Source organism: Sceloporus occidentalis, unplaced genomic scaffold (genome assembly GCF_023333645.1).
Source record: "Sceloporus occidentalis isolate IW3139 unplaced genomic scaffold, rSceOcc1.0.p SCAF_3, whole genome shotgun sequence".
In the NCBI taxonomy this organism is placed as follows: Eukaryota; Metazoa; Chordata; class Lepidosauria; order Squamata; family Phrynosomatidae; genus Sceloporus; species Sceloporus occidentalis.
The window spans coordinates 9,754,282-9,767,135 of record NW_028316983.1 but is presented as its reverse complement, the minus strand read 5'-3'; the positions used below and the strand labels follow the sequence as shown (position 1 = coordinate 9,767,135).

The following is a 12,854-nucleotide window of genomic DNA, read 5'->3' as shown; positions in this document are numbered from 1 at the left end:
CCAGTGCAGGGATGTAGCCAGGATTTTGGGAAGGGGGGGGGGTCAAGACTAAGTGCCACCATTTTGAGAGGCTAAGAGCCTCCCCCAAGACACAAAAAGAGGGTCGAGCGTTTACCCTTGACACCTCGATGGCACCACTTTAACTTCCGTTATGGCTTCGTGCTATGGAATCTTGGGATCTGTAGTTTTGAGAACCTGTTGAGTCATCTGTCAGGTGCCACAACAAACTACAAATCCCAGCATTTCACAACATGGAGCCAAGGGCAGTTAAAGTGGCATCAAAGTGGATTATTTTTTCAGTGCAGATGCAAACTGAGTCCTTCCTCTGAAGGTGTTTACATCAGATAAATTCAGCTCGATAAAGCAAAGTGCAGCTGCTCGAGCAATGAGTGGCAGCCACTCTGTTCATGCTCAGAGACACTCTGCTCATGCTTTGAGACACTGTATTCCAACTTCTGAGCTGAGCTAAGAACCCAGGCTGCATCCACACAACATTTCATTCCCACTTCCAAGAGGGATTTTTAATTTTAAGACACACACACACACACACACACACTTTTTAATTCCAAGACTTATCTATCTATCTGTCTGTCTATCTAACTATCTATCTATCTACCATAATTTTTAATTCCAAGCCATTATACGTTCCTTTCTTTTTATGAAAAACAAACTCCTTTAAGAGAATCCTATTTTGGGAGAAAGGCAGGGTATAAAATCAATCAATAAAAAATTATAGTGCAATAGTCCATCAGTGCATGGTTTGCATTATAAGACTTTATACCTTTATACATTTAAAAACAATTAAAATCACAGTAGGCTCAGAGTGCTATAGAATCATGGAATCATAGTGTTGGAAGAGACCCCAAGGGCCATCCAGTCTAACCCCATTCTGCCATGCAGGAACTCCCAGTCAAAGCATCCTCAACAAATTATGTAATGGAGGTGTCCATCTACATTGTAGAAAGATATACTATAGATTAATGCTATGGAAAATCACCACCTTGAGTCCGTATATTGGGAGAAAGGCGGGATATAAGAAAATAACAACAACAACAATATCTGGGTATTGTAGTTTTGTGAGACATTTAGCATTCTTTGTCAGAGCTCTGGTGGCACAACATACTACAAATCCCAGGATTTTCCATAGCATTAAAGTAGTGTCAAACTGGATTATTTCTGCAGTGTGCAGTCTTATTAGACTGCAGTTCCCAGCAGTCTGTGGTGCTGCTGGATGATGGGGCCTGCAGTCTAGCATTGCCTGGAGCAGGGCCATAGGACTCCACAGCCCCAATTCATCATCTTAGATTGATTCCATATATCAATTAATTAATCATAAAATCATAGAGTCGGAAGAGACCCCAAGAAGGGCCATCCAGTCCAACCCCATTCTGCCATGCAGGAACTCTCCATCAAAGCATCCCCATTGAGATGCTGAAAAAGGGCCAGCTAACTGTATTTTATTCTATTTGTCTTTTAAAAAAGAGAAGAAACAAGGCTGGAAGGAAGCCTCTTGCTTTTTTGCATCACAGACCCTCCTCTTTTTTGTTGTTGCAAAAATCCAGAAATGACTGTTTTTGAAAACATGAGTCCATTCTCAGGAGAAATGTCCAGAGTAGAGACTGAGTCTCCTTTCTCTGGACTTCTGAAACCTAAATTATTCCAAAACTGACCCTTAGAGCATCTGGTTTGACCCCAACTCAAGGACACCTGGGAATCCTGAAGGTTTAGATCAATTACTGAATTAATGAATTATACAAGGAATAGTGGTCTCAGGGTTTTGCTGACAGCTCAGTGTACAGAAGCACAACATTATTTTAAAAATATTGTGTATTAAATTACCTTCAGTCTATGTCTATGAGATGCATATGAGACATACATGAATCCCATCTCCCATTATATCCCATTAGACATACTGTATATTAATATACCAAACTCTGAAAAACTCCAAACTCCAAAATACATCTAGTCCTCAGCATTTTGGGTAAAGGATATTATTATTATTATTATTATTATTATTTTACTATATAGTATATGGGTATAACTGCTGAAAGGAAAGTTAGAAGTCACCTTTTCTTTCTTTTATATTTCCTTTTAGAAGCTTCCTTCCTTCCTTTTTCTTTCTTCGTTTCTCCCCTTCTTCTTCCTCCCTTTCTTTTCCTTCTTTTCTTCAGTTCTCCCTCCCTCCCTATCATTCTTCCTTCCTTTTTTCCCTTCCTTCCCTTCTTCTTCCTACTCTCCTTCCGCAGGAAGAGACTTTTATTCTGGCAAAAGCACAAGGGAGGAGGAGGAGGAGTGGAAGCTGGACTCCGATGGAAACGAAAGGGAAAGAAATCACAGGGACCCACTCCCCCCCTCCCCTCTCTCTCTCTCTCTCTCTCTCCCCCCCCCCCTCTGAGCTTGTAACTTTTGTTTTGTCTTTCCCCTTTTCCCTCTCCGAGTTCTCCGTGGTTTTGATGGAGGGGAGGAGGGGGGAGGAAGGAGCTTGAACGCCCCCAGGGCCTGAAGGTGTAAGCAGGTCATGTTGGGTTTGTGATTTAATGTGGCATAGTTGCATTCTTTCTGTGGTGTAACTGTGACAAAAGTGTGGCTTTTTTACCTTTAAAGCCCTAAACGGATGGGGTCCAGACTACCTGAAAGACTATATCTCCTTACAGTGGCGTCATAATGGGGGTGGGGGGTGCAGTGGTGCAGACTGCACCGGGTGACACCGCAGAGGGGGCTGTCACCTGGTGGGGTAATACACCCCGGAGGGGAGGTGGATGGCTGCATTCTGGGTCCCACGCAGCCATGGCCACATGGAAGGCAGGGGGAGCATCTGAGAGGGTTGAGTGTGAACCCCACCTTGCTGCCAAGGTGCCACTGTAAGCATAACAGCAGCAAGGTTTGGGGAGGGTCATTTTGGCCCTATCCCTGGAACCCCCCCAAAAAATCCCCACACACTGGGTGATACTCCAGGCAGGGATGCCACTGTCTCCTTATATAAATCAGTACAAACTCTAAACTCTTCAGGAGAGAGGTTTCTTTCAATTCCACTGCCTTCACAGGTGTGGTTGGGGGGGGGGGGGAGAGACATTGGAAGGAGCCTTCTTTGTGGCTGCTCCCAGGCTGTGGAACTCCCTTCCACAGGAGGTCCACTAGGCTCCCTTCCTGCTCTCTTTCTGCCAGCAGGTAAAGACATTTTTATTAAGGCAGGCCTTTGGATTGTAATTATGGCACCATAGTGTGTGTGTAATGTGATGTGCTGTATGTTTGTTTATATGTATACAACAGAGTAGCTTTTCTGAGCTTCTTTTTTGAGCTTGAACTTCTTTACTGTCTTTACTTTCTTTACTTTCAACAGTGGAATACTGCCTGGAGGGAGAGTGGACTCTTTTTCTTTGGAGGTTGGATGAACATCTTTCAGATGTGTTGCTATGTATTCCTGCATTGCAGGGGGTTGAATTAGATGGCCATTGCATCCTCTTCCAGCTCTATGATTCTAGGAATGAGCCAGTTGCTTTCAATCTGTTCTTTTCTTGTTCCTCTGATTTACTCTGCCTTGTGTTTCTCTGTTCCTTTTCAATTCATTTGGGAAAATGCTTAAAATTAATCCCATAGTTTGGACATGTGCAGTTTGCTACAGAGGTCAGCTCCTTCAGTTCATTTGCAACCCTCTTTTAACTCATGCATAGTGATATACACTGCAGAAAACCACACGTGCTTTGATTTCATTTTCTTATTTTGGGCTGTTATGCACATGCACTTTTCTGCATTGCTTAGCCATCATGCCCCCCCTCTCAAGGAGATAGTCTTTATACAATAATACCAAGACTGCTTTTTTTGGTATGTAGTTTGTCAACATGCAAATCTGCATTATTAATATAAGAGTTGCTGTTGTCAGGTCATTGAGGGGATAGCTTACTAGTAGAGACAAAGCTTTGCAATTGCCTGCAGAAAGTGGATTCCCTAGTATCACCAGCTAGAGTTGGACAGACTTGCACCTGAAACCATAGAGAGATGCTGCCAGTTGTTGTTGATAATCGTAATCCACTCAGAGGCTTAAGGCAAACTTTAAGGGAATTAATCAAAGTGCTGTTCCCTGAATAGTTCTTTTAAAGTTTGATCTAAAACTATAGTTGAAAAAAACCAGTTTTTTTTTTAAAAAACCCTCAAACCATATTTTTGTTGCTGTTGTTTAAACCATGTTTTTGTTTGTTTGTTTGTTTGTTTGTTTAAACCATTTTTTAAAATTAAAGTGTAGGACTACACCAATATAAGACTAAATCAGAAAATTAAGTAGCAAAATGCATTTCAGATGTAATGGCCCCTAGCTCAAATAATAATAGTTCTTTAAAAATACTCTTTTAAAGCAAGTTGTTTTGATTGAACTTATGTTAATTGAAGGATTTGTTTCTGATGGCATTTCTTGCAGTATAAAATAAAGCGATTTAAAAGAAACAACTGATACTGATCTAACAATAAACAACTGCTAATAAAATGTTAAAGTTGAAATGTTTAAACTAAAACAGTCATTGTTATTCCATCAAGAAGTTTGTAAAATAGTTATAATAGCCAGGGTTTTGTTTTAAAAATATTTTTTTAAAAAAAAGTAGTGTGTTTTTTTAAAAACAAACCAACTTGGTTTAAATCAACCAACCCTGACTAAAACCTAGAAGTGATTCACTATACCATTGACGTGAGACCCATTACTGAATGAGTTGCATCAGAATAACATGGAAAAGTGATTTGGAAATGTTACTTTTTTGGATCCCTCCATAACCATGCTTTCTCAGGAATTCTGGGAGCTGTAGTCCAAAAAATTAACTTTTTTCAAGCTCTGAGCCCAGTGATGCAGTTTGCTATGTCCCTGCGACTGGAGAAACACTTTTCCATGTGGAAGGCTGTGAGGACATGAACTCTGGCATTTCTTTATCTCAAAATGCAGCTCCAGAACCTTAAAAAACCACACACCATAAAGAAGTTTGATTCCTTGCCTACCCAAACAGCAAAATGCAGCTGCACAAAACAAGACTGAGTACTGTTTACTAAGTTCCTTTTCTTTGTCTTTGATCAAATATACATGCCGCCTCAGGATACACTCTGAACAGTTTTGTTTTCATCTTCTGGGACTGCTGTCTCATCTTTGCAGTTCCTTTTCAGGTTCAGAGAGGCTCTGCTGAAACATCCCTCCATTCACCTGAGCAATTGCGTCCCTCAAAGGTCAGACCATTGCCTTGGCTGACAGCCCTAGATCTCATGCAGAATCCAAAGGGGAAGTGTAAGAAATAATATATTTGAGAGAACTATGATGATTGCTGCTGTTATTGAGCTTTATTACATTGCCATCCCATCTTCCTATGAAAAAATAACACCGAAGGTCTGAGATCCTACACATAGGTGCATGTCCTTACATTGCCTGCCAGCTGTCAACTCCTAAGGCAATTCAGTTCTACCTTTGAGGCAATTCAGACAATGGAGAAGTACTGAGTCTCAACTTCACTGGTGAAAGGGAGAGAAATGAGAGCACAATCTCAATGCATCCAGATTTCCTCACCCTCCCTAGAACTCAGAGCAGATGGATTTTCATAGTCTGAATGGCCTCTCCCCTTTTCCTTCCCACAAATACAGAAGTGGCCTAATGAAGGGTTTTGGATGGAGTTGTGAAGGTTCTCTACAGTCCACCTGCTGGGACCCCTTGAGGACATCTTTTTATCTAAAAACATACCTTGCTGCCACCACCCAAAGAATACCCTATTACACTTTAGCAATGGATTGGGACATTGCCAGGGATTCCCCTGGTATTTGTAAGTCAGACATGACTTGACAACCTTTTCAAAGCGGGAATACCTTTACCTTTAAGGTATATCTATCATGGGATTTTCTTGCCAAGATTTGTTCAGAGGAGGTTTCCATTGCCTTCCCTTGAGGTTGCAACTATGTGACTTACCCAAGGTCACCCAGCAGATTTATATTGCTGAGTGGGAATTGAACCCTGGTGTTCAGAGTTGTAGTCCAACAGTCTAACCACTATTCCACACACTGGCTCTCTGTGTCTCACTTACATTCACATAAGTCTCTAACAGGATGTCAGTCATGGTGCCTGACAGCATTAAAAAGAACCTGAGCAACACAACCATTAAAATTGTCATTCCAACAATGTGAACAGTAATATCATCAAAAACAGTGTGCTGATTAGCTGTATTTCCATCTTTCCTAAAAGCGGTGAGAGATAGAAGTGATCACAACATGCAAGTAATTCTACATTATATTAACAAAACTGTCTGATGATCTTTTGTTGAGGTGGCTGGTTACTAATGATCAGAAGCGATCAACTGATATGTCCTCCATGAGTATTACTGGGATTTAACAGAGTACAGCCAGGAGAAGTCTATTTTTGGGGCTGCAGCCTATTCGAAAGGCAGTGTCTGCCCACATGAGCCTGCCACAGTGTTAAAGCTAATCAAGGGAAGGGTTGATCTCAGTCCTGCCACATCGCAGGCTTGCTTGGTGAGGACATTAGAGAAAGCCTTCTTGGTGGCTACTCTCACCCTCTGGAATTGCCTTCCATGAGGAGACTAGGGTAGTGCCCTCCCTGCTTTCCTTTCACTAGCAAGCAAAAACATTTTTATTTAAGCAAGCTTTTAATGCATAAGCTGGCAAGGTTTTTAATATAGATGCATGTTTTAACTTTTATATGTTTTAAGTAGTTTTAATAGTGCTTTAATGTGGTGTTTTAAAACTGATTTTAAGCTTGTTGTAAACGGTATAAATTTGTTGTTGTGGAAACCACCTTGGGTCCTGTCCTGGGAGAAAGGCAGCATATAAATAAATAAATATAGTAAGTAAGTAAGTAAGTAAGCAAGTAAATGCCTCTCCTAGAAGCCCCCAGCCAACAAGCCCGGAAGCTATAGTGATGAGTAACTGGAGAGTTGCTCTTCAAGAGAGACACTTGTTCAAGCTCTGAAATAGAGAATTTAGTGTCTTCCTCAGCTAGATTGGGGTGGTGGTAGATTTAAATAAAAACAAGAAATTCAAAAATAAAATATTTTAAAAGTATAATCTTTCAGCAGTTTCCAGAATGCAAATGTCTTTCCTGTTCCCACTGCAGTTGCATACTTGTAGATGGAGTTGGCTGTACAGATACTATGTGCAAATCTGATGCAGCCAAAGAGCTATCAAAGCATCTTGCAAATTGTTAATTTGATAGTTCCCTGCCCTCAAGCTTACAATGTAAATAAGTCATGAAACATAAGGAAAAGAGAATGGCAGTGGGGGAGAGAGTTAAGTCTAGCAGATGCTGGCTGCTCTTATCTCCCGCAAAGGCTGGAGCAATGGCAGTTGGAATGGAGGAAGAGCATCCCAGGAACTGCTGGACCTAGGCATGATAGAACTGTGCCTGAACCCTCTTCTCTCCCTCAGACATCAGAACAATGGCACTAGAAACATGATGGTGGTGGGTCCCACCAGTTGCTGGGCCATTGGCCTGAAAAGCAACACGTCTGAAAAATGTTTTCAACACAGAGAGAAAAACGTGACAAGCACAGCTGAAATGGAACAGCAGAACACAAGGAGTTTCGTAGGCCTCTTTTTGCAGCTGTCTACAATTCATGAAGAAAGTTCAGTTCCCACTTCTGCAAATCAACTGTTCTTGTCATTTCCCCCACTTTACTTTGTTGCAGCTGCCAAGAATCCACCCACAAACCTCTTTGTGGATTCAGAAACCCCCAGCAGCCTTCAAGTCCACTGGAATCCACCCGAAGGAGCTATTCAGCACTACAGACTCCTCTATGCTCCAGAAAGTGGGAAGAAGCACCAGGAAATGGTATGACTGCAGGATATAGGATGGGTGGCACCTGGGTTTGACAGCAGTATATGTGAAAGGAATTTAGGAGTCTTAGTAGACCATACGCTAAACATGAGTCAGTAGTGTTATGCAAAAGCTTAAAACATCCAATATGATCCTAGGCTGTGTCAATAGTAGTATAATGTGTAGAGTGAGGGAAATAATAGTACCACTCTATTTTGCTTTGGTCAGACCTCACCTGGAATACTGCATCCAGTTCTGGGCACCAAAGTTCAAGAGGGATATTGATAAGCTGAACCATGTCCAGGAAAGGGTGACCAAAATGGTGGAAGGCCTAGAAACCATGTCCTGTAATGAGAAGATTAGGGAGCAGAGTATGTTTAGCCTGGGGAAGAGAAGGTTAAGAGGGGACATGATAATCATTGAGGCTGGAGCAAGCTTGTTTTCTGTTGCTCCAGAGACTAGGACACAGAGCAATGGAAAAAATGGGGGAGAAAAGATTCCACTTAAACATTAGGATGAACTCCCTGCCTGTAAGAGCTGTTTCACAGCAGAATGCACTGCCTCAGAGTGAGGTGGGATATTTGAAGGTTTTTAAACAGAAGCTGGATGACGATCTGTCAAGAGTTTGGACTGAATGGCCCTTGTGGTTTCTTCCAGTTCAATTTTATGATTGTGTAATTGTATGTATACCCATTCCACAAAAACTTGGATTTTACCAATGGCAAGCTCAGCTGTTAGGCAAATTGAAGTAAATGCCTCAGAGAGCAAATGCCAAGGAATAGCAATGCCATGTTTCACCTGTCCTTCATGAACTCTCAAGCTGTTGCCCTTCCTTTTAGAACAGATCTGTGAACACCCACAAATACTACTCCATCCTATAAATTGCCCTGTTGCCCTCTGTTGTAGCAGAAGGGCCTACACCATTGCCAGTGGAAAAATTAGGTTCAGTCCAGTCCACTTTTGTACATGGAATAAAATTCTGTCTGGGGCCGAAAAAGACCGTAATGTGGTGAGAATGTCCCAAAGTTCCCTAGATGGCGTTTTGGGTCAAAATCATTGATGGGGAGGAGTGGGTATGGAGTGGACTGTGGCTTACTAAGGTTTCTTGGGGACCAGGAACAGAGGAGTAACTAGAATCAACCTTACAAAAGGGTATTTTGCTAGGACATTCTCTTTCTGCTTTCCTTTTGGCAGATAACTGTTTCTGGGAGAAGCAGATCTGTTACCCTCCATGCTCTCCTTCCAAATAGATTATACACAGTGACAATTTCTGCAGTCTACGCTACAGGAGAAAGTGACCCTGTATCTGCTATCGGTCACACAGGTAGGCAAGTCATCGAACTGCTCATCGTCTTTTACATCTCTCCTTATCCACTTATCAGACTGAAAAGTTTAGAAGAGTTCCATTTTTGGAATCTGCATTGTGAGTTACAAGAAATGATGAGAACTGGAAACAAGACAGATCAGATTAGCATCACTTCTTTGTGACGTTAAGTAGGACTAACCATTACATTATGACCTCAAAATACCGTTTGTCCTTTGCAGAAATTTTTTTTTTAAAGTCCCCCAAATGCAAAATAAAATAAAATAAAACTTTATTGTTTCAACCATTTCTCAATGTAATGTGTCAATGTGCTAAGATATCCCTTCTCACTCAAAAGGAGAAAAATTACAAGTACTCTGAATTCCTAATTCAAATAACCTTTTTCAGTTTGTTTCAGAAACAATGGAGATCAGTGCAGACATGACAGAGAATGGAAAGACAGGGAAATGACAGGGACTGGAGAGAGAAAGATATTCTTGTCTCTGTCATTTGTAATGTCTAGTAAAATCTACCTTCTGTTTGTCACTTGTAGTACTTATAGGTCAAACCTGGTACTTTGACTTTAACCTAGCAGTAGGTAGGCAGCCATGGGAGTTCACACACCTTTAGAGGAGACACTGTTGTTTCCCAAAATTTTTAATCCAATGTACTTTCGTGATTGCACATCTTCTCTGAGCACTGGGAGAGCAGTCTGCTCTCAGAGAAGCAGATTTAACTCCAGAAGACTCCCCTGCAAGGCCATAGGTGGCATTCAACTGACATAATCTCCAACAACAGAAAAGGCAAAAATGAGGCATGACAGGTGCATCCTAGGAGAGGCTGTGGGTACAAGGATCCATTCTCAAGCTCTTATGTTTCCCTGGCACATCCCCATGGTCTATGAGAATGGGTTCCATTTCTGGTGAAAAGACAATTATAGCTCCGCTGCCACAACCCACTATTTGCCAGAAGGGAATCTGCAGGATGGCTGGAGGCTGCCAGTGGGTGACTGCAGGCCAATGCACCTGTGGTCTGAGGTGGTAGCTTTGGGTTGAGTGAGAAATTGATTCCCAGCTGTGCATGAAGGGAAGGATCTCAAAGGTGGTTCTTCTGCTCCTTCCATCCCTTCCCCACCCAGATTTCACGGTTACCCCAGACTAGATGTGTGCTACCTGAAGACCATTTTTCAGCCTTGGAATGGGCACAGTTGCAACATTCCTAGCAGCAAGGAAGGCAGGTGGATGCATGGTAGAGACTATGAAGGAGCCATTTGGAGGTGGGGGGGCACCGGAAGATATTTGACACTTGGGTCCACCTTGGACCTGGTGGCTTCCCTTCTTTTTTCTCATGGTTAGGCCACTTTGCTTGGCAGCTGCCGGAGCACCTCCTGGAGAATCCATCTTCTTTGTCTGACCCACCTAGTGGCAAGTTTGAGCCCTTGTAATACACACACACACACACACACACACACACGTGTGTGTGTGTGTGTATCTTTACAAAGTATTTTGCCTCCTTCCATATAATCCGCGCCGCACACTTATGTCCTCCTGGGAAAATTTATTACAGCCAATGAAGAACCAGGCGAACGGCAGTTACCCAGAGGGCCTTTTCATCTTCCGCTCTTAAATTATGGAATGGCCTGTCGGAAGAGATCCAACTTATTACCAATCTTGACAGCTTTAAAAAGGCTGTCAAGACAGATCTCTTTGGATAGGCCTCCCTGATTGACCCATGATTGCCCATGATGTCCTGCTTCTGTTATGTTGGTTTTAAAGTTTTAATGTGAATGGTTTTAATTGTATTGTAGTTTTATTATATTTTAATTATGTGGTTTTTTTTTTTATTAACGGGGTAATGGGATGTATTTTATTATGTTGAATGCTATTGTATGCTGCCTTGATCCTTGGAAGAGGCAGGATAAAAATAATTTTTATTATATTATTATTATATTTTAAATTTTGCATATCACTATTATAATTTTTTTGCAATTCATTGATTTTACAATGGATTTCAAAAATAATGAACGAATAATTATACTACCCAGAAACAGAAAGACATATGCAACATAATGAAGCCCTGTGCCCCCTTCCAGACCACTAGGCCCTGGTAATTTGTGCTGCCTTCCCCATCATCCCTGACACCTGTAAAATGCAAAAAAACCTACATTAGCATCAGAGGTGGCATAGTCCACTAAAACTGGTCTTTTAAAAACCTCCCAATATATGGGGTAGGAGGAGGCACCATCTTCTACCTTCTTCATGTAAGCCCAAAAACATGTAGGAAAATATGGGTTTTCTCTCTCAGATTCTTTTTCCTGTCCCTTGGAGTGTTCTTCTTCATTCATTACCTGGTTTCCATTTCCAAATATGAGATTAAAGTGGATTTTTGGGACAGGCTCTGAAACATAGGATAGAAATGTCAACCTATTTACTAGAGAATAAGCCCTGCTGAATTCAGTGGGAATGGCTTCTGAAGAAATGCAATATTGTCTTACATTTTTTGTATGCTAGCTTTCAAGGAGTTACATAAATACAATCTTTTATTACATTTTTTGTAGCTTCAGTCTTGGCTAGACTGCCCACATCAAGAGAATCTGTTCCCTTCAGAACTGAGGGTAAGTTCCTTGTATAGACCTTTTGTACTCTTCTAATTTTATGGTTGTATTATTGCGATTTTTAAAATCAGGAAATGGAATTGTTACTTCTAAATCCGGTGCCAATGCTTTGATTGTTAGGTTTTGACATTTCTTCCAGGATACCTTCCCCCTTCCTGGCATCAGCATGATTTTGCTGGAACACTTAAGTCACAAACGTTAGTTTCACCCCCATCTCCAAGGTGAAACAAATGCAAATGCACAAGGTGTGAAGTTATTTGCAACAAATGTCTGGCATTATCCAGTTGGCAGATATTTATTTGCTGTGCTCCTGGCAGAAAAGAAAGCTTTGAATGGCTTTCAAAAACCCCTTCAATTAATACCCCCCCCTGAAAACTGTGTTATTAATGTAAGTGAATTTGTCACGGGTGGCTCCTCAAATGACTTTCTATAAAACATGTTATGAACTGGATTGGTAGCAAACTGGGCTATTAAAGAATCTGTTAGAGAGAGTACATTGTAAAATACAAAAGCTATGTGGAATTGAGTTTTGCAACCATCAAACAGTCTGTGGGGGTTCTGGTTGGATGTGCATGAAGGAAATGCAGCAAAGAAAGGAAACAGGAATAGGTAATAAAGAAGCAATGTCATCAAGATATCTGCTACTTCTCAGATTTAGCTTCCTTAGGGATCTCATGGTGAACTAGTAATGAACTACCAGTTTAGGTTCTCTACTAACAAAGAAAAGCATAAAACACATTGTCCAGTTAGGAAAAATCTCATTCCAGCCCCAAGAAAACATTGTTTTATATTTTCTAGAAAATTGTTGAACTTGTGATAATCCAACAGAGACTGAAGTACTGGATTTGAAAAAGAACTTGGAAATGTTGGCTGAAATTCTGTATAATTAAGTATACTTAGGGGTGAAACAGATGGACAAGCCACTTTGAAGGTGGGACATTTATATGATGTATACCTTCAAAGTGGGTGGAATCCAAAATGAAGATGTGCTCCAAGGCTGAAAACCAGAGCAACGAGAATCTGGGATACTCCGTTTTAGCTCAGAAAATGCACATCAGATGCAGTAGAAGTAGGGAGGTAATTTTTCATTATTTTTCCCCTGAAGGAAGCAGTAAGTAGTTATAACAATTTTCCTTTCAACAAGGAAGTCC

The 12,854-nt window shown here is 41.2% G+C and overlaps 1 protein-coding gene across 1 annotated transcript in view; it reads left to right on the top strand.

Moving 5' to 3' along the window:
* COL20A1 (collagen type XX alpha 1 chain) overlaps nucleotides 1–12,854 on the top strand; it is a gene marked incomplete at its 5' end in the record, with an annotated part of 150,872 nt that overhangs the window by 63,606 nt on the left and 74,412 nt on the right. The window contains 3 exons of the mRNA XM_089518465.1: nucleotides 7,659–7,801; nucleotides 8,981–9,110; nucleotides 11,647–11,703. Of these exons, the coding sequence (XP_089374591.1) occupies nucleotides 7,659–7,801; nucleotides 8,981–9,110; nucleotides 11,647–11,703 (330 nt within the window). The remainder of the gene's footprint in view (nucleotides 1–7,658; nucleotides 7,802–8,980; nucleotides 9,111–11,646; nucleotides 11,704–12,854) is intronic.